Source organism: Gallinula chloropus, assembly GCF_964237585.1.
Source record: "Gallinula chloropus genome assembly, chromosome: 15".
Classification (NCBI taxonomy): Eukaryota; Metazoa; Chordata; class Aves; order Gruiformes; family Rallidae; genus Gallinula; species Gallinula chloropus.
Genome location: NC_140100.1, coordinates 16,181,415 through 16,200,473, shown reverse-complemented (window position 1 = coordinate 16,200,473; position 19,059 = coordinate 16,181,415). Strand labels below are relative to the sequence as shown.

At 49.0% G+C, this 19,059-nt stretch overlaps 1 protein-coding gene across 1 annotated transcript; it reads left to right on the top strand.

Annotated features, from left to right (window-relative positions):
• Positions 1-283: 283 nt before the first annotated feature.
• Positions 284-16,422, top strand: MYH11 (myosin heavy chain 11; the record flags this gene model as incomplete). Its single annotated transcript, XM_084271066.1, has 31 exons — positions 284-339; positions 724-842; positions 999-1,151; positions 1,572-1,745; positions 1,943-2,116; positions 2,576-2,690; positions 3,610-3,803; positions 3,948-4,069; positions 4,185-4,254; positions 4,398-4,558; positions 5,192-5,300; positions 6,041-6,172; positions 6,428-6,634; positions 6,996-7,133; positions 7,633-7,756; positions 8,197-8,368; positions 8,883-9,095; positions 9,215-9,359; positions 9,448-9,654; positions 10,097-10,201; positions 10,301-10,453; positions 10,853-11,101; positions 11,370-11,582; positions 12,211-12,423; positions 13,063-13,224; positions 13,963-14,091; positions 14,591-14,679; positions 14,888-15,011; positions 15,127-15,335; positions 15,839-15,947; positions 16,246-16,422. The coding sequence occupies exons 1-31, from the start codon at positions 324-326 to the stop codon at positions 16,420-16,422; spliced, it is 4,677 nt and encodes a 1,558-aa protein (XP_084127192.1). The 5' UTR covers positions 284-323.
• Between the last annotated feature and the right edge of the window lie 2,637 nt (positions 16,423-19,059).

The following is a 19,059-nucleotide window of genomic DNA, read 5'->3' as shown; positions in this document are numbered from 1 at the left end:
AACTTACCTCAGAGGTGCTGGAGCTCCCAGACTGGGGTGTCCTCTCTGCAGCGCAGACCCCTGAGACACTGCTGGGTCAGCTCCAACTCCTGCTGTTCACGGCACAGCCTTTTGAGGCAAGCCTGGCTCCTTCCAGAGGGACTCACCACCACCAGGAGCTGAATGAGCCTTCGTTACTGCAGAGAACAGAGCTTTGAGAACGTGTCCATCCTGTTCCTCATTTATATTGTCTTTCTCTTACAGCTGTGCTGAGGGTGGTGTCATCTGTCCTGCAACTGGGTAACATCGTCTTCAAGAAGGAGAGAAACACTGACCAAGCTTCTATGCCAGACAATACTGGTATGGCTTGCCACTGGAAATATTTAGTTAACACTGATAAATTAATCAAATAGCAGCTGAGTAAACAGTCCTTATCAGTATTTTTATTTAATTGCTATTGCATAAGTACTCCACAGACTTTAAAAGATATACCATGCTTAAAATCAGCTCAATTATCATTACCTTTTCTAGTAATCCCCAAGCCATGAATTGATGAGCAGTGAATTTGCTGCTTGGATGGTGAATAATGACTTCTACAGTGAGTGGCACCTCTTGTACACACAACAGAGGAGCTTTTAAGGAAGAGACATGACCTCACACACTTGCTGGGCTGCTTGCATTTGCACTTACTGACCTGCTAACAGAAAATTCAGTCAGAAGTAAAGCCTTACTCTTTTCTTCCAGCTGCACAAAAAGTATGTCACCTGATGGGGATCAACGTGACGGATTTCACGAGATCTATTCTGACCCCAAGGATCAAAGTCGGACGAGATGTCGTTCAGAAAGCTCAGACCAAAGAGCAGGTATGCACTTGCTCAGCCTGAGCTCAGCTTTCCTGAAGCTATTCTCTTCTTTCTTTCCTATGTCTTGCCAAGTCAGTGTCCTGGCTCAGTGTCCATACAGAAGTTACCAGCTAACTGGGCTTCTTCCTTTACTTACAAGGTTCTCTTCATTTCCAGGCGGACTTTGCCATAGAGGCTTTGGCCAAGGCACAGTTTGAACGTCTCTTCCGGTGGATTCTGGCTCGTGTAAACAAAGCTCTTGATAAGACAAAACGACAAGGCGCTTCCTTCTTGGGGATCCTTGATATTGCTGGCTTTGAGATCTTTGAGGTACGTACTGAGGGTCACATGCTGGCTGAACTCATTGTTATCAGACAGGGGTTTGGATGCAAAACAACAAAAATCCAAGTGCAGAGCCAAAAACCTGATTTGGTCCTTTCAAGCTGGCTAACAGCCCCTGGCCAACATGGCCCACATGCTGCTGCCCTGGCTGGGGCAGGAGGGGCTGCAGAGGGGCTTGGGGTTCAGAGCCAGCATCTGCCTTTTATGGCTGGCTGGACAAGTCCCGGGATGAAGATCCACCACTTGAGAGCTGACTGTAATTTTCCAAGACTTTACATTAGCAAACTATGAATCCTTATGTTTGAATTACTGTAATATGCAAAAATAAGTAGAAGATAGAAAATCTTGTCATTTAAGGTCTTTCTTGAAGGTCTCTTTCTCAGGAATTCCCTTTTTCTCTCCTCCCAGATCAATTCCTTTGAGCAGCTGTGCATCAATTACACCAATGAGAAACTCCAGCAGCTTTTCAACCACACCATGTTTATACTGGAGCAAGAGGAATACCAGAGAGAGGGCATTGAATGGAATTTCATTGACTTTGGCCTTGACCTGCAACCTTGCATTGAGCTGATTGAGAGACCAGTAAGTTTCTCTCTCTGTCACTGGGTTTCTACCTAGGTTTCGTCCCAGCCAGCTATCTGTCAGCAGAAGAGAGCCACTGGAGGCATTCCAGAGCCTCTGTTGCCTGGGAGGATCCGTGACATGCTGGATGAGGCAGGTGGTGCTCTTCCTTTGTCTCTGCCTGTTATGATGCTGATTGGGTGTTGCTTACTTTGCAGACCAACCCTCCAGGTGTCCTGGCCCTGCTGGATGAAGAGTGCTGGTTCCCCAAAGCCACCGACACATCCTTTGTGGAGAAACTATGTCAAGAACAAGGCAGCCACGCCAAATTCCAGAAGCCCAAGCAACTCAAGGATAAAACTGAGTTCTGTATAATGCACTACGCTGGGAAGGTACGGGGCAGATTCCCCTCTTCTGGCTCAGGGAACTTTGATTATGAGCAAAAACAGAAACAGTCTGGTACCTGCACTGATAAGGGGCAAGTTTAATTATGCAATGTAGGTGTTAAGCTCTATAATTACATAACATGTAAAATAAGATTTGCAAAACACTCCTGGTTGCGCTAAGCTCACAAAAAATAACTGGCACTGGAGTTACTGAAAATCCAAGTAATTTGGATTTCTTTCTAGCAAGCAGAGGTTTTTACCTGCCCTGCCATGGACACATCTGCAAAAAGCCTTTCAGATGCTGGTACATGTAAGAATAAATACTCAGCTCAACTCTCAGCCACAGGAAGCTTTTTCCATTATGATTATTTCTCTGATTTCCTGTTAATGCCATGCCCCATGTTCTGGGGCACTCCAGATTTCTTTATCAAGACCAGACTCTTGATGTAGTGCTGCTTCCTGCAGGTTACCTACAATGCCACTGCCTGGCTAACCAAGAACATGGACCCACTGAATGACAACGTGACCTCTCTGCTGAACCAGTCTTCAGACAAATTCGTCGCAGACCTTTGGAAAGATGGTATGAATCACAACTCAATCAGTAACGTGGGTTCAAGGGAGAAACTTCTGCTAGAACCTTCTGGCAGCCATCCCTTGCTGGCAGCACACAAGCTCAGAAATGATAAGTATATACAAGACTGAGCTAAGAAACAAGAAAATGCCTTCTAAAGATGTATTAACGGAAAGTATTGTTAGAAAGCTCTAAGCACTAGCAAGAAATTTCCTTAATAGTATTCAGCAACAGAACAAAAAGACTCATTGCACTGTCACAATGCTGCTGGCTATGTGATATCGAGACCTCATTAACACAGGTTACTGTTGGGGGTTATGGAGGACTTAACTGATATGCTCCTCTCCCAGATGTCCTGCATGCTTCTCACCAGAGATGGATAATCACAACCAACCTCCATCAGAAGAATGTCTGCAGGCACATAAACCACTTGGCTTTTAAAAACTTTTTGTGGACCTGTAACACATACACTGCAGGATGTTTAATTCATGGACATAAATGTGCAAGCAAACACCAGCAAGGAGGCTCAAAATTACCACATAAAGGGGGGAGATTATCAGCCGGCCTTTGAGAACTGCTGGGTAGCAGAGGGGAGTCCAGAGCTGGTAGTGGTTGTTCCTGGCTCTGATGCCAACCGACCAGCTGGGTATTTTGCACAAGGACTGTCCTGTCTGGAGCAAATGTAAAATAAATTCTGCACATTCAGTTGCTGCATTCTGCCAGCAGTTAGAGAGGCTCATTCTCGTGTCTGGCAGGAGTAGGCTGTTCACCAGAAGGCACTTGTAGTGCATTTGTTAGTACACCTCTCCTGCCACAGAAAGATGTGGGTCTCTTCGGGAAGCTGCGGTTTAGCAACACCAGTGACAGGTGTGACATGGGGACAGTTTCCAGGAGCAGTTCCACTCAAACTTCTCTTTCTGTATTCCAGTGGACCGCATCGTCGGGCTGGACCAGATGGCCAAGATGACAGAAAGCTCCCTCCCCAGCTCTTCCAAAACCAAGAAGGGCATGTTCCGTACTGTTGGCCAGCTCTACAAGGAGCAGCTGACCAAACTGATGACCACCTTAAGGAACACCAATCCCAACTTCGTCCGCTGTATCATTCCAAATCACGAAAAAAGGGTAAGTTTCAAACACTCAGCTTACAGCAGGCTGAGCCGCTCACCCTCCTGGGGCACGGGGGCTGAACGGTGCCTTCAGATACGCACCCAGCAACAGTTTGGTAAACTTCTACTGTGCTAAAGCCACTTTCCATTCCCTTTGCAGGCTGGCAAGCTTGATGCCCATCTAGTGCTGGAACAGTTGCGCTGCAACGGTGTCTTGGAAGGTATCCGTATCTGCCGGCAGGGATTCCCCAACAGGATTGTCTTCCAGGAGTTCCGGCAGCGGTAGGAGTCCCTCCCTTGGCCCTAACGCTGGGTGTGGAAGTGGAGTGATCCACACTTGTTTGTGCAAAGCACTGTGACGTGTTTCAGACTCCCTAACATCAACCTCTTTTGGCAGATATGAAATTCTTGCTGCAAATGCCATTCCTAAAGGCTTCATGGATGGGAAGCAGGCCTGCATACTGATGGTGAGGAAAGCAGTTCTGGGTCTTTCCATAACAGGGCTGTACTTGGGATTTAAAAGCTGTTGAGAGCGAACAGAAAGGAGAAGTGATCTGTGATACTCTCAACCTCAGCACTGGAGGGAACACACACCTCTGTTTTCTTCCAGATCAAAGCATTAGAGCTCGACCCCAACCTGTACAGAATTGGACAGAGTAAAATCTTCTTCAGAACTGGCGTGCTGGCTCACCTGGAAGAAGAGAGAGACCTGAAGATCACAGATGTCATCATCGCCTTCCAGGCCCAGAGCAGAGGCTACCTAGCAAGAAAGTAAGAACACGTTCTAGGGCAAGGGCTGGTTCCTGCAGCACAGCATCTCCAGCTGCCTTTAGTTCTCTGTATAGCAAACTGCAGATACTAAGACATTTTATTATCACCTGTTATTTGCATTGCATTAGAGCTTGTGTCCAGTGAAGGACTCGCTTCCTGCCCAGAAGAGGTTTATTGGTACAGTTACAGGGAAGCCCTTACACTGCAAGGGCACTTACACCCTCCCTACATAAGCGCTCCAAGGAAAAGACCCATCACACTACCAAGGCTTTCAGACTCCTGAGGGAAGACATTTAAATGCAACAGGTTCCAAGAATGATGATCAATACAGGTTGTGAGTGCCCAGGTACTCTGGAAGGATGCTCAAACCCAGAACTAGCTGCATACTTCATGGTTTGAGCACAAATGGCCAGAAACCAGGCGGCTAAATAAAATACCAGAAAGCTAGACAGAGTTATCACCTTCCCTCAAGAAAGCAAAGGCACTGTTTAAGGGACAAAAGAGCTTGGGCCAGACTTCTCCAACCATAGGGCCAGACAGCAGACTCATGGCAGAGTTTCTTTGCAGAAGTGTCCCTTGCAGACACCTTGCATCCTCCAACTGACCCAATCTGCTTTGTGTCTTTACCCACAGAGCCTTTGCCAAGAGGCAGCAACAGCTGACGGCAATGAAGGTCATCCAGAGAAACTGTGCTGCTTACCTGAAGCTGAGGAACTGGCAGTGGTGGAGACTCTTCACCAAGGTGAGTGCACCTCTCCCCAGCTTTGCAAGAGAAGGGAACTGCCAGGGTACCGAGGTGCCCCAGCCAGGCACCTGCCTGGTCTCTAAGTCCATCGCACTGATGGCAAGAGCCTTGTTACCTGCACTGAATTAGGGGTTGGAGCCACTCTGGCTACTTACATAATGCCATTAACACTGAAGTTATTTCCAGCCTGAGAAACCAAACTAGCTGAGCAGAGATTCATGATAAGGTCCCCAACTATGCAAAATCCCTCAGCTGCCAGGAATGAGATCATTGCACAGGGGTGGGCAGCGGGAAGACAGGGCAAACCTGAGCTTTGTGATCGTGCAGAGTTGTGTGCCTAGGGGGCACTCAGTGGCTCAGGAGTTCCCTAATGGGGACACTGAACATCCTCCTGTCAGCCACTCACAATAACTGAGTCTGTTTTCCCACAGAAGAGGCCTGGGTTCAGTTTTTGTACGTTATCAACTAGTGAAAACAGGCCTGGAGCCACTCAAAAAGTGACACACTTGGAGACAGAGGTGCTCTCAGGCTCAGGGATTGGTGGAGAGGTGGCCAAGAGCAACACTGCTGAGGCTTGCTGGCTTAAAGATGCTTATGCCAAGCTTGGCTTGGCAGGACATGTCCTCCACACCTCAGTGACATCATGACTGGTGCCATCAGTGCTTGGCACCTCTAAGCACCGCGCTCAGTGACATAACTGGCAGGAACTGTTCTTAAATCAAACTCTGTATTTCCAGGTGAAACCCCTGCTGCAAGTCACACGCCAAGAGGAAGAGATGCAGGCCAAGGATGAAGAACTACAGAAGACTAAGGAAAGACAACAAAAAGCAGAGAGTGAATTGAAGGAGCTGGAACAGAAGCACACGCAGGTGACTTACAGCTCTGGGAAGCACTAGCCCTTCTTCCACTGTTTCTAGAAGCTATTGCAGTAAAGGGTGTTTCCCTTTGCATGCAATGAAGGCTTTCTCAGCAGTGGTCCAGAACAAAGGCTGAGTTAACGTCCATAGAGGCCAGTGTCCACACAGGGACCTGTGGAGCTGCCAGCCTGTACACCAGGACTGCCTGGCAGAAATACACTGCAGGAGAGTGCAAGCTTTAACAACCTGTCTGCTTTATCTGCCTAGCTTGTTGAAGAGAAGAACCTCCTTCAGGAACAGCTCCAGGCAGAAACCGAACTGTATGCTGAGGCTGAAGAGATGAGAGTCCGTTTAGCTGCTAAGAAACAAGAGCTGGAGGAGATTCTGCATGAGATGGAGGCCAGAATTGAGGAAGAGGAGGAGCGCAGCCAGCAGCTGCAAGCAGAAAAGAAAAAGATGCAGCAACAAATGCTGGTAAGGAGGCATGAGAGACAAATACAGACAGAAACCTGTGTCTCAGAGAGAAAAAAATGGAGTGGCAGACCTCAGATCCAGGGAAAGAGCTTGCTACTGAGCTCTCTGGAGAATGTGTCTGTGCCACTGAAGTAAGAGCTTGGTGCTCTTTCCTCCAGCGCTTTCCTCTTCCCAGTCTCACTTTTACATAATCTTTTCTCTGGAGATGATACTTTAACAAATCTTTCCTCCTAAACCAGCAAGTGTTACAGACTGTTGAGTTCTTAAAACAACAGTCTCCAGTGTACCCCACACATGACAAACATTAAGCTTTTCCTAGAACCTAAGTGGAATTTTCTTTCCACTCCTTTTCCCCTCAAAGGACCTTGAGGAACAGCTGGAGGAGGAAGAAGCTGCAAGGCAGAAACTGCAACTTGAAAAAGTGACAGCAGATGGCAAGATAAAGAAAATGGAAGATGATATTCTCATCATGGAAGATCAGAATAACAAGCTAACAAAGGTAAGCACTGTGTGAGGAAAAACCCCTCTCTTCCACTACAGTACCAGGAATTCTCTTGACTGTACAGTCTCAGGGGTGTACAGATCCCCAGACTACCAGTCCAGCCAGTGTGAAGAAGTTTCTGGCAGCCTTTCCACACTCAGTTAAACAGTTTAAGAACTGTGTAGAACTCCAGGTTGTGAGGTCTGTTGTGTAACAACATCTTCAGGCAAAACACTCCGAGCAGCCAAACACAAACAGTGGCCCCAACCCCAGTAAACAAGGCTTTTGGTTTTCAGCTACTTTCACCCAAAGTCTGTGATGAATCCTAGAGAGCTGTATTCCAGCGCTTCCTGAAAGGGGATGCTCTGAACTGGCCCCTGTACTTAGCAGGGAGATTCTGAGAGCAGCAGATTAGAGACCATGAAAACAGCATGAAAAGACTCTCAGCCTTCTTGGCCATTTCACACCCACCAGTGACAGAGACTTTTGTTAACAGAAGCATTTTATTTTTCTTAAGGAAAGAAAACTCCTGGAGGAAAGAGTAAGTGATCTCACAACGAATCTGGCAGAAGAGGAGGAAAAAGCCAAAAATCTCACAAAGCTGAAAAATAAACACGAATCCATGATTTCAGAACTCGAAGGTAACGTGACCAAAAGGGCTGAGAGCAGTTGTTTTGCCTTGCACACAACAAAAAAACATAGACAGAATTTGGAGAAAACTTCTAAAGAATCTGTGGGGTGTTTTTCAGGTTCCCTCTACTGAAGCTGTTATATGTGTGAGAACCATCAGCAGCCCAGGGTGCATAAGCCATAGATAGGGGTTTTTCTCCTTACATACAAAAGAGTAGGAGAGAGGAAAATTAAGGAAAAATTAATGCTTCTTCTGGAATAACTGATTCTCTGGGGTGGCTAGAAACAAGTGGTACCACCAAGGGACTGTGTGTTGGCTCAGGAGCACAGTGACCCATAGTTAAGCATACGGCCTCGCTGGAGGCCACAGCATCTGTCTGCCTATGGGTGAGATGGGATTAAGGACTCCTCACACTAGCACACTCCCACACCAAACCTCTTCCTTTCACAGTGAGGCTGAAGAAAGAGGAGAAGAGCAGGCAGGAACTGGAGAAAACGAAGAGGAAGTTGGAAGGGGAGTCGAGTGATCTGCACGAGCAAATCGCAGAGCTCCAGGCACAGATCGCAGAGCTGAAGGCACAGCTAGCCAGGAAGGAGGAGGAGCTGCAGGCTGCCCTGGCCAGGTATGTGCTCCTGAACCTGCACACAACCTGAAAGCCCCAGCTGCAAGCCTCTCCCCTTCCCAGGCACCGAAACTCTGCAGCCACGAACCTCATCTCAACTACACCCTTGCCACGTGCTCTCTTTCCCTGATTTCCAAATGTCCCCATGCCCATAATCTGCCCCCAGGTGTCATGAAAGCTGCTGTCCCAATGGCAAATGAAACGTAGTGAGGGCAAAAGGCAGCAATGACCTTGTTCCATTCCAGACTCCCAGGGGATTTTCTGTAATAAGATATTACAGAATAAGTTAAGAGGCACAATGCTCGAGCAAAACGTTTGCTGAATCAGCTGACCAGCATCTCCAGGCCCTGTGTCCCTGACACAGCTGCCAAGTCCCTTCTGCACCAGTCCCCTCTAAGTACTTTCCTTCACAGAGCCTACCAACCTTTCATCTCTGCATACTGATTGCCTCCAAGTTTCTTTGTGTGTATATATATATATATATGTTTAATATAGAAAATGAAATTCTTTTCAGGCTTGAAGAAGAAACCAGTCACAAGAACAATGCCCTCAAGAAGATCCGTGAATTGGAATCTCACATCTCTGATCTCCAGGAAGACTTGGAGTCAGAGAGAGCTGCAAGAAACAAAGCAGAAAAACAGAAGAGAGATCTGGGTGAGGAGCTGGAGGCTCTGAAAACAGAGCTTGAGGATACTTTGGATACCACAGCCACTCAGCAAGAGCTCAGGTAGGGAGGTGCAGCACAGGCTGGCACAGTACTCACCAGTAACCATGGCGTAGAGCTGTTTTCCCAGGGACTGGAACACTCTGGCTGCTGCTGCTCCATTTCTGTGTGTTACCTTCCAGAGCAAAGCGTGAACAGGAGGTCACAGTGCTGAAGAGAGCTCTGGAGGAGGAGACCCGAACTCATGAAGCCCAGGTCCAGGAGATGAGGCAAAAGCACACTCAAGCTGTGGAGGAGCTAACAGAGCAGCTGGAACAATTCAAACGGGTAAGCAAGGATCCCCCTTACCAAAAGCTATCCCCTAGAGAGCCTGGCTTCCTTTTACACATCAGCTTCCCTCCTTCCATGCTTGCAGGCTAAAGCAAACTTGGATAAGACCAAACAGACACTGGAGAAAGAAAATGCTGAACTAGCTAATGAAGTCAGGAGCCTGAGTCAGGCCAAACAAGATGTGGAGCACAAGAAGAAGAAGCTGGAAGTACAGCTGCAAGAGTTACAGTCCAAATACACTGATGGAGAGCGTATTCGGACAGAGCTCAATGAGAAAGTTCATAAGTTGCAGGTAGGGAGGATTTCAACCTTCTGCTGTGACACCTTGGGCTTGTGAAGGCCAGTTCATACAGCTCTGTGAGGGTATGTAGGGGGAATCCTGGCCCCAGCATTGTCGTTAACTGTAGAGCTACCACCCCAGTTATTACACAGTTAAACATGACAAACACCCGGCCTCAGGGGTCACAAAGATGACACGTGCAGACGCTGCAGGGTTTGTGTGTAGGGTTTGGTTCCACAGGACTTAACCCCCACATATTGTCCAGTCAAATGAAGGTGAACTTGTGACTTCCAGGTAAGCTAGAAACACTGCTGGTGCTTGGGTGACCCAGCAGCTCAGGAGCAGACCCAGACCCCATTCCAAGTGCAGGTTTCAATCTAGGGCAAACTAATGTCTGGGGGAAGATTTTGAAGCTGTGCAAAGTCCCTGGGTTCATTAACTGCTGTGCTCACAGATTGAGGTTGAAAACGTCACCGGTTTGCTCAATGAAGCAGAAAGCAAGACGATCAAACTGACCAAAGACGTTGCAACCTTAGGATCTCAGCTCCAAGACACCCAGGTAAGCTGGCACCCCAGAACAACCCACCTGCAGTGTTTATACCACATGCTGTGCAGAGACCTGAACTAACGACTGTGTCGCCGACTGATGTGACTGTAGGAGCTGCTGCAGGAAGAAACGCGGCAGAAGCTGAACGTGTCCACCAAGCTGCGTCAGCTGGAGGATGAGAAGAACAGTTTGCAAGAGCAACTGGATGAAGAAGTGGAAGCCAAACAAAACGTGGAGCGCCACATCTCAACGCTGACCATACAGGTATCGATGCTGTAGCTGAATCACTAGTCCCATCATTGCGGGTTCAGTCAGGAACTCCAGGGGTTTCAGAGCTGTAGGACTGCCCTGGCACAGTACAGGGACCTTCAGGGAACTAGCTGTGAGCCCGGGGGGGGTCAGAGAAGCTCCACAAAGGAACCACCAGTCTCCTTCTTCTTTAAAGTGTGATCTCTAAGACAGGGATGAATGCCAAGATACACTCCCAAGACAGACAGCCTCACACTAATGTGTTTTATGAGGCCTGTGCAATGATTATCTGGTCACTAGCTTCACATGGGTCAAAATAGAAGATTCCTGGGTCTTGGTTGTCTCTTGTCCACCTTCTCTGCCAAGCTTTGTTCTCACAGCTATAAAGATTTGTCCTCTGAATTTAAATTTCAGCTCTCTGATTCTAAGAAGAAGATACAAGAATATACCAGCACGGTAGAAACCATGGAAGAAGGCAAGAAGAAGCTTCAGAAAGAAATTGAGAGCCTCACACAACAGTTTGAGGAAAAGGCTGCTTCTTATGACAAACTGGAAAAAACCAAGAACAGGCTCCAGCAGGAGCTGGATGACCTGGTGGTGGACTTGGACAACCAGCGCCAGCTAGTCTCCAACCTGGAGAAGAAACAGAAGAAGTTTGATCAGGTATGGACTGGAGATCCTCCCTTGCTGGGTTATCACAGCTGTGTTCCAGCTTCTCTGGAACTCAGACACTCCACTGGTTTTGTGAAAAGCACTAAAAAAATAAATACAAAAGATAAATCTAAATTCAGTTCCACATACAGGGGTAGTCTGTATGTACAGGTCTGCCAGAAAGCATAGAATCTTCTCTGTCAGGAGCAACTGACCAGGCAGGTGCAGCAGAAAAGCCCTGTGACTAATGATGTCCTGTATTAATGCTACCTTCTGACAGATGCTGGCTGAAGAGAAGAACATCTCTTCAAAATACGCAGATGAGAGGGACAGAGCAGAAGCTGAAGCCAGAGAAAAAGAAACCAAAGCTTTGTCACTGGCCAGAGCACTCGAAGAGGCTTTGGAAGCCAAAGAAGAACTGGAGAGAACAAACAAGATGCTGAAAGCTGAAATGGAAGATCTCGTCAGCTCCAAAGATGACGTTGGCAAGAATGTAAGTTTTTGGCTTAGAAAACTTCCACAGCAACTGAAACCAGCAGGTAACAGACAGGCTGCTGTTCCAGTGTGGCACACAAACCCAAGCAGCAGGACCAGACACCTCATACACATCCCAGAGGTTATTCCAGCTGTGCCCAAGCTTTCCAGAGACATGGTGAAGCCATCTTTGGTTTTAACATGGGAAGATGGTCTTTGTGCTTGGAGTCAGTTTCTGACAGTCCAAGAGATCGTGTCCAGGTTTATCAGGCAGCTCTGAGCTGGGAACTCTGCAAACCTGCTCTTATTAGTTCCACTTCACTCTGCTGCCAGCCTCACTTTTGGTGCCACAGCAGCAGCAAACTTCCACTGCCCAGCGCTTCTCTGATCACAGTGATGGGACAGAGCTACTCCTGATGCTGGATAAATCCAGCCACGATACTCAGCTTGGGAGAAAGAGCCTCAGGTTATTTTAAGACTGATTTGCAAGTGTACAAAAAATGGCTCATTTCCCCTTTTCAGTGCAAATGAGCTCACCTGTCCACAGCTGCTGTGTTGGAGCATGGCCTGGGGCGGGGGTGGGCTGGGTTTAACTGGAGTCTTTTTGTGGTGTGTAACGAGTCTGTTAAATTCTCACTGCTTGAAAGGTCCATGAATTGGAGAAATCGAAACGGACCCTGGAACAGCAAGTGGAAGAGATGAAGACACAACTAGAAGAGCTAGAGGACGAGCTGCAGGCTGCTGAAGATGCCAAACTCAGGCTGGAGGTTAACATGCAGGCCCTGAAAAGCCAGTTTGACAGAGATCTGCAAGCCAGAGATGAACAGAACGAGGAGAAGAGAAGACAGCTCCTTAAACAGGTACCATTCCCTATTCCTGTCTTCAGGAACATCTCACCCCCCCACTGAAAATCCCCAGCCCTGTGCCAGCATTAAATCACCTCACTGTGATGAGAAGAAAACGTAACATTGCCTTGTGCTGGGCAAATAACATAGATACCAAGGAACACCAGAAGTAGGTTATTGTACTGAGAAGGGACAAGAGGGTTCTCCTGTTCCAGTGCCAGTTCCAACAGGCACACAATTCACCACCACAGGTGAGGCACAGACGGGAGTTCCTGTGTCGGGGGCTGTCAGAAGAGCCTTTCCCTGTACTCCCAGTGCAGGTGAACAGGACAGCTGCTCAGGTGTCTGCCTGTCCAAAGGACACACCATAGATACAGCCACACCAGTTACGGTGAAATGGGATCCGGCAGGACACAGCCTGTCCGTACAGCAGCGCTGTGACAGCGGGGAAGGCCAGCTGCTGTCACCACCCTGTAATGCAGATTGCCACAAGTAGAAACCCCAAAACCCCAAACTTCTGGCCCCTCTCCAGAGTCTGTCTTTAAGTGCCAGGGAAATCCCAACCCAGAACTAGAGGGGCTCACACATGACCCAGGCACACACGCTTTAAGAGTGCTCCAGGACTTTCCTAACCTTGCTTTCTTTCCTGATCAGCTCCATGAATATGAAACGGAACTGGAAGACGAGCGGAAGCAGCGTGCCCTGGCAGCTGCAGCCAAAAAGAAGCTGGAGATTGATGTTAAAGATCTGGAAAGCCAAGCAGATTCTGCCAATAAAGGTCGGGAAGAAGCCATCAAACAGCTCCGCAAGTTACAGGTACGTATCCCTACAAGCAGCTTCTCCCATTCCTGCCTCCTGTATGGCTACAATAGGAGAGTTCAGCACCAAAGCTCACAGAGGTGTGACCTCTTACAGCTGACTGGTTAGACAGGGGCTTTAACCAGACCCCCAGATTCAAACACCCAAACTGTAACACTCAGTTGCAATGACAACAGCAAACTTCACATGGCAAATGGTGAAAACCTTAAGTCTCACCCTTGCAGAGAGCCCCCAAAGCTCTCTGGCCAGCACTCTGCTATGGACTCACCCAAAGGAAAGAGATTCCCACACAGAGAAAGGCCTACAGGACAAAACCCACCCCAGGGCTCCCATCCTGGCTCAAACATTTGACACCAGAGCACGAAGCACTGCTCAGAACTCAGGTTGGCTCTGAATTAGCACTTCCCTGTTTACACTGTGTCTCTATATCAGCTGCTCTGTCATGTGCTGACAGCTGAACAAGGGATGCAGCACGAAGACTGAGCCTGCACATGAGCTCAGACACTCAGGGGCAGTACAGCCCACAGGCATTGCCACAGCTGCAGTGTGCAAGGAGAAGCATTGCTGCTCTTTACATGCTTTTCCAACACGTGAGCTGAGCTGTGCAGAGAGCAGACTTTAAGCAGGCATTATGGCTACCTACAGAGGTGTGTGTTCTGTCCTGTCCTAATTTCTTCATTACTAACTCAGTAGAAAGCCAGACATAAATTAATCTCTGCTGTTCTTTCCAACAAGGCTCAGATGAAGGACTACCAGCGAGAGCTGGATGACGCACGGGCTGCCAGAGAAGAAATATTTGCTACAGCCAGAGAAAATGAGAAGAAAGCCAAGGGCCTGGAAGCAGAACTCATCCAGCTTCAAGAGGTAAAGTGGGAAACCTGGAGCAGCACAAAGCACGTGGCCTTCAGCAGCAAACCAGGACTGCCATAGCTATTGGGGATGGAAAGCTCTAAGCAGCACTTATATCCCACTAAAGTTGTTGAATCCACATCTGAGCGTACCCAGATTGAGCTGAAAAGAAATCAGCTTGGAGGAAGACACAGTTCAGCAGGGAAAGGGAAGCAAACTCCGTGGCCCAACACTGGCTGTTTCAGTAGCTGTGAAGCCCTGAAGCCTCAGTGCTGTTACTCCCACATGCACTAAAGGGCTGTCTTGTGCCGAAACCCAGTAAGCTAGCAGACAGGCTGGACAAAGTGCATTCACTGTACTTCCTAGGAGTTAGGGTAGGGCAGCAATTTATTCTGCTAAAGAGACAACCCTTCTAATACCAGTTTTAGGAAGTTTGGCCCTGAGTATCGTGCTGTAACTGTTTGAGCATTTACCTGCTCATTTCTTTACCGTGCTGCCTTCTCCTTTCCTCCAGGACCTGGCTGCTGCAGAGAGAGCTCGCAAACAAGCGGATCTGGAGAAAGAGGAGATGGCAGAAGAACTTGCAAGTGCGAGTTCTGGAAGGTAGGCACAGACCTGGATACCCCCACAGCTGCAAACGTGGTGCTGAACCTCACATGGCTGCCAAGAGAAGTTCTGTTCCTCTCCCAACAGCCACCCAGCCCTGGCAGCACCACATGCACACCTATGACTGGCTTAGCTGAAGGACCTGGTTCTCTGGGAATCAGCTGGCCAGAGCCATAACCACCCACCTACTGAATGTGAATTGCAGGACAAGCCTCCAGGATGAGAAACGGCGCCTGGAGGCGAGAATTGCCCAGCTGGAGGAGGAGCTGGAAGAGGAACAAGGCAACATCGACGCCATGGGTGACCGCATGAGGAAAGCGGTGCAGCAGGTAGAGCTCAGCGCAGCATGTGTCACTCTGTAGGCCAGCAAAGCCAGCTGTGGCTCTGAACAAACATCTGGAGGATCACACCCCACCTCTGACAGCGCCCTTCTCACCCTTGCAGGCAGAGCAGCTCAACAACGAGCTGGCAACAGAGCGCGCAACGGCACAGAAGAACGAGAATGCCCGGCAGCAACTGGAGAGGCAGAACAAAGAGCTGAAGAGTAAGCTGCAGGAGATGGAGGGAGCCGTGAAGTCCAAATTCAAAACTACAATCGCTGCTCTGGAGGCCAAAATTGCTTCTCTTGAAGAGCAGCTGGAACAGGAAGCCAGGTACTATCTCCTGGGGGCTCAGTTAGTAAGACCAAGTCAACAAAGGCAAGCAGGATTCATGTCACGGGGCTCCCAGTACCATTAAGGGTTGGTGAAGTCCCTCCTCCACTTCATATTTCTTATATATGTTGGCAGTAACGAGCTGTTGCAGGTTCCAATTAAGTCAAAACGTTCTGCTGGTAGCAAAGGGAAGGGTCTGCTCCCCTGTGTTTGGGGTACCTGCCCCATGGCAGGTTAATTAATTGCCATTAATCACCATGCCATTTGTAGGATTATTGCTTGAGGAAGTCCCTGGTGGTTTAGACCAGACCTCCTGGAGCACCTCTAGCAGGGCAGGTTTGTTTTGATCAGGAGAACGTGACCTTTAAGGTTGCTTAGAATCCATGTTACCTTCAGCAAGGCCTTTAACAGATGGGTCCTGGGTCACTTCCATGAGCGACACGTGGAGGCAGGTGAGCACCACGGCCCTTCCCCATCACCCAGTGCTGTGCTGTCCCTTGCAGGGAGAAGCAGGCTGCAGCCAAGACGTTGCGCCAGAAGGACAAGAAGCTGAAGGACGCTCTGCTGCAGGTGGAGGACGAGAGAAAGCAAGCGGAGCAGTACAAAGACCAGGTATCAGAGTGGGTCCTGGGCTGGGGCATGTTCAGGTGTTACCCTAAGGGAAACCCGCCCGCCAGAGGGGCAGAGGCAGGAACACAGGGTGTGCAGTGACAGAAACAACAAGGAGCCTCTGACTTCAGTATCCTGCTCCCACAAAGCACAGGTAGTTTTGTATTTCTTGCAGTTTTCAGCTTGTGCCTTCGATTCAGGCCACGCATCGGTGAAACTCTGGAGTGTGAAACTGAAGTGAGGAACACAAGACTATGAGATCAGCTTTGAATGAAAGCATCACTCTCACCTCTCCCTTTAGGCCGAGAAGGGCAACTTACGGCTCAAGCAGCTGAAAAGGCAGCTGGAGGAGGCTGAGGAGGAGTCCCAGCGCATCAACGCCAACCGCAGGAAGCTGCAGAGAGAGCTGGATGAAGCTACTGAGAGCAACGACGCCCTGGGCAGGGAGGTTGCAGCACTGAAGAGCAAGCTCAGGTAGAGTGCCTTGGTTTGGGACAGCCCCTCCCACTCCCTGGCAGCCTCAATATCTGGAAGGAAAGTAGGGAGGTTTTAAAGGAAGTGATAAGCAGATGCTGACAGCGCCGCAGAGCTGCCCCTGCGTGTGCTTGGCGGGCGCAGTGAGAGTCAGAGGGTCTCAGGATCTCAGCTGAGATGAGCAGCTGTGATAACAGGGCTCTTATCTAAAGCCCTCCTGGCTTACACAGGAACAGTGTCAGGCGTGGCTGCTTTTGGAAACACCCCTTACATGATGGCTTATCTCTCTATACAGAAGCAGTCGCAAAAGGGTAGAGATGCTTGTGCTTTTCACACCTTCACACACGCACAACTCACACAACAGGCAAAGCACAGCGTGTGACTTACCCCAAATCTCTTTGGACTTCACCACAAAGGGGTTCAGGGCCCTCAGACCAAAGCATCCCTTTGCATTTTCTTGTTAAAACCAGCTGGGCTCAGTCAGCCTGATGCTGAGCACTCCAGTGCGCTCGGGTTCCAGATTGGCAGCTCACTGGAATAGAGAGGCTGAGTTACATGGAAATTTCTCTGTGCAGCAACACATGGTAGGACTTTGCTTCCTACCTAACCCCAGCAGTACAGAGGAAATAAAGCCCCTGCCTGGGTGTGTTCATGAGGCAGCTTCCCAGTGTTCCCCAAGAGCGCCAACCTTCCCATGGGGGTCTGATCTGCCCCAAAGGGAGGAGCTGGGAAGCAGCATCTCTTCCATAGCACTGCCCTAGGCAGTGTGTGCTCCTGGCTGCTTTCCACAGGAGCAGCTGTTGGATCCAGCCCTCTCCCCAGAGAACAGTGTAAGGCTCCCTTTTGGTTTTTCTGAATGTGATGTGATTGGCTGTAATGTGCTTTGTTTAATTATTTAAGAGTAATCTACCTACCTCTGATCATGACCATGTGCTTAGTTTAACTGCCCCGGACTCTCTATCTCTGTTTCAGAGGGACACAGGAGCCTTCGCATGACTAAGCAGGTACCATGCCTTCAACTTTGCAGCTAGCTTGTGTTGCACAAATTCCCATTTTCTTTGGCCCAAGTACAAATTACGTGAGGTTTCTGCAAACTGTGAAGGCTTGGATATCTTGGCATTGATCTGTTTTACCAAAAGAGACAAATATTACAATAATCTAGCTACCATCAGTGATACATCTGTCTTACCAGTAGGTTACGTACTGATGTAGACTTACCAACATTGCATTCTCACCAGCTCCAGCAGAGTACCTAACAGAGTACTCTGACTTTCTGCATGGGACTTGTCTTTTTGCACAGCCACAGAGGTTGAGTTTTTTGAAACCAAATACACCATTGACTAGTCAGAGTGATTAAAAGGACTAATGAATACCAAGTGTCACAGCATGTCCTTAGGGTGTCACAGTGTTTCTCATGCATATTGCAAAGCTGACTCCAAGGTAAGATCCTGGTTTGGGTTTGGGAAGATCTTACTTGCATGTGATTTACTGCACTCCGAGCACACGGTCACGGAGAGAAGAGCGAGTCTTGCCTTGGGTACTTAGCACTGTATTGCTCACAAGCAGCTGCTCCTCGGGCTGTTGGAGCCATTCTGCAGCTGCTACGTTGCTCATCTACTGTTATTAAAGCACGGACACAGAGATGTGTATTGACCCCTAACCCTGCACAGCATCGTGCTGTACTGGATCACATTCTCAGGAGACAGGAATAATACTGCTCTTACAGAGCCCAAAGAGCTACTGCCTTGTAATATTTGTGTATCTTCTATTCTACAAACGCTGGATGTTGCTGTGCCTACACAAATATTTAAAGAGGATGTCTTGTCCTTGCACGTGCCTTTAGTCAGCCTCACACTTCCAGTCAGAGCGTTACTCAAGCGCTACTCCAGTAGAGCCTGTTCAAAGGCAGCCCCAGCGCGCAGGTGCTGAGCAGATGCCGTGCTTACAGCTCGTCTCAACTACACACAGGTGGCAGAGGCACTAACGCCAACACCCAACAGCAGCAGCCCCATAAACCTGTTCAGGGGGCACAGACACACACAGCGCTTACCCACAGGGCCAGCACCAGCTCAGGGGAGTGTGAAGTTACCTGGACTGGAAGCGCTTATGGTCCCAAGCGCTGGGTGTAGGACAGGGAGGTCACCAAGCAGCCAGGACCACGCTGCAGGGTTCGGCGAGGCTCTGCGGCTGCTCCCCCCAGCCCACCTTCCCTTCCAGCCCCTTCCTCAGCTCAGGGCTATCGCACCGGTGACCTGCGAGTAACCGAGTCCAAGTAGCAGGAGTCCAAGGACACAAAGAGCTCTTCCTTTATTGACAGGGATTAAGGAAATTACTTCTCATTAAGCAGTAATAACAAATATCTGTTATCTGGCTGCTGCCAGAGCCTGCCAAGCACAGGCCAGGGCAGAAGAGACATCCTCGTGTTCAGTGCACACCATGTGCTGGCACCACAGGTCTGAAATGAAGCTTTAGTAGCACCCAATTCCCTGCTCACACTCACCCTTTGGGCAGAATCGTGGAACACAGACTGTGTCGCACTTCCACCTTGGAAAGCCAGGTTGGTGCCTCTGAGATGAACAGGGCCACTGCTCCTCCCTCTTCCCTCGCAGGCAGGATCCAACTCCAGGCTTAAGTAGCTGCT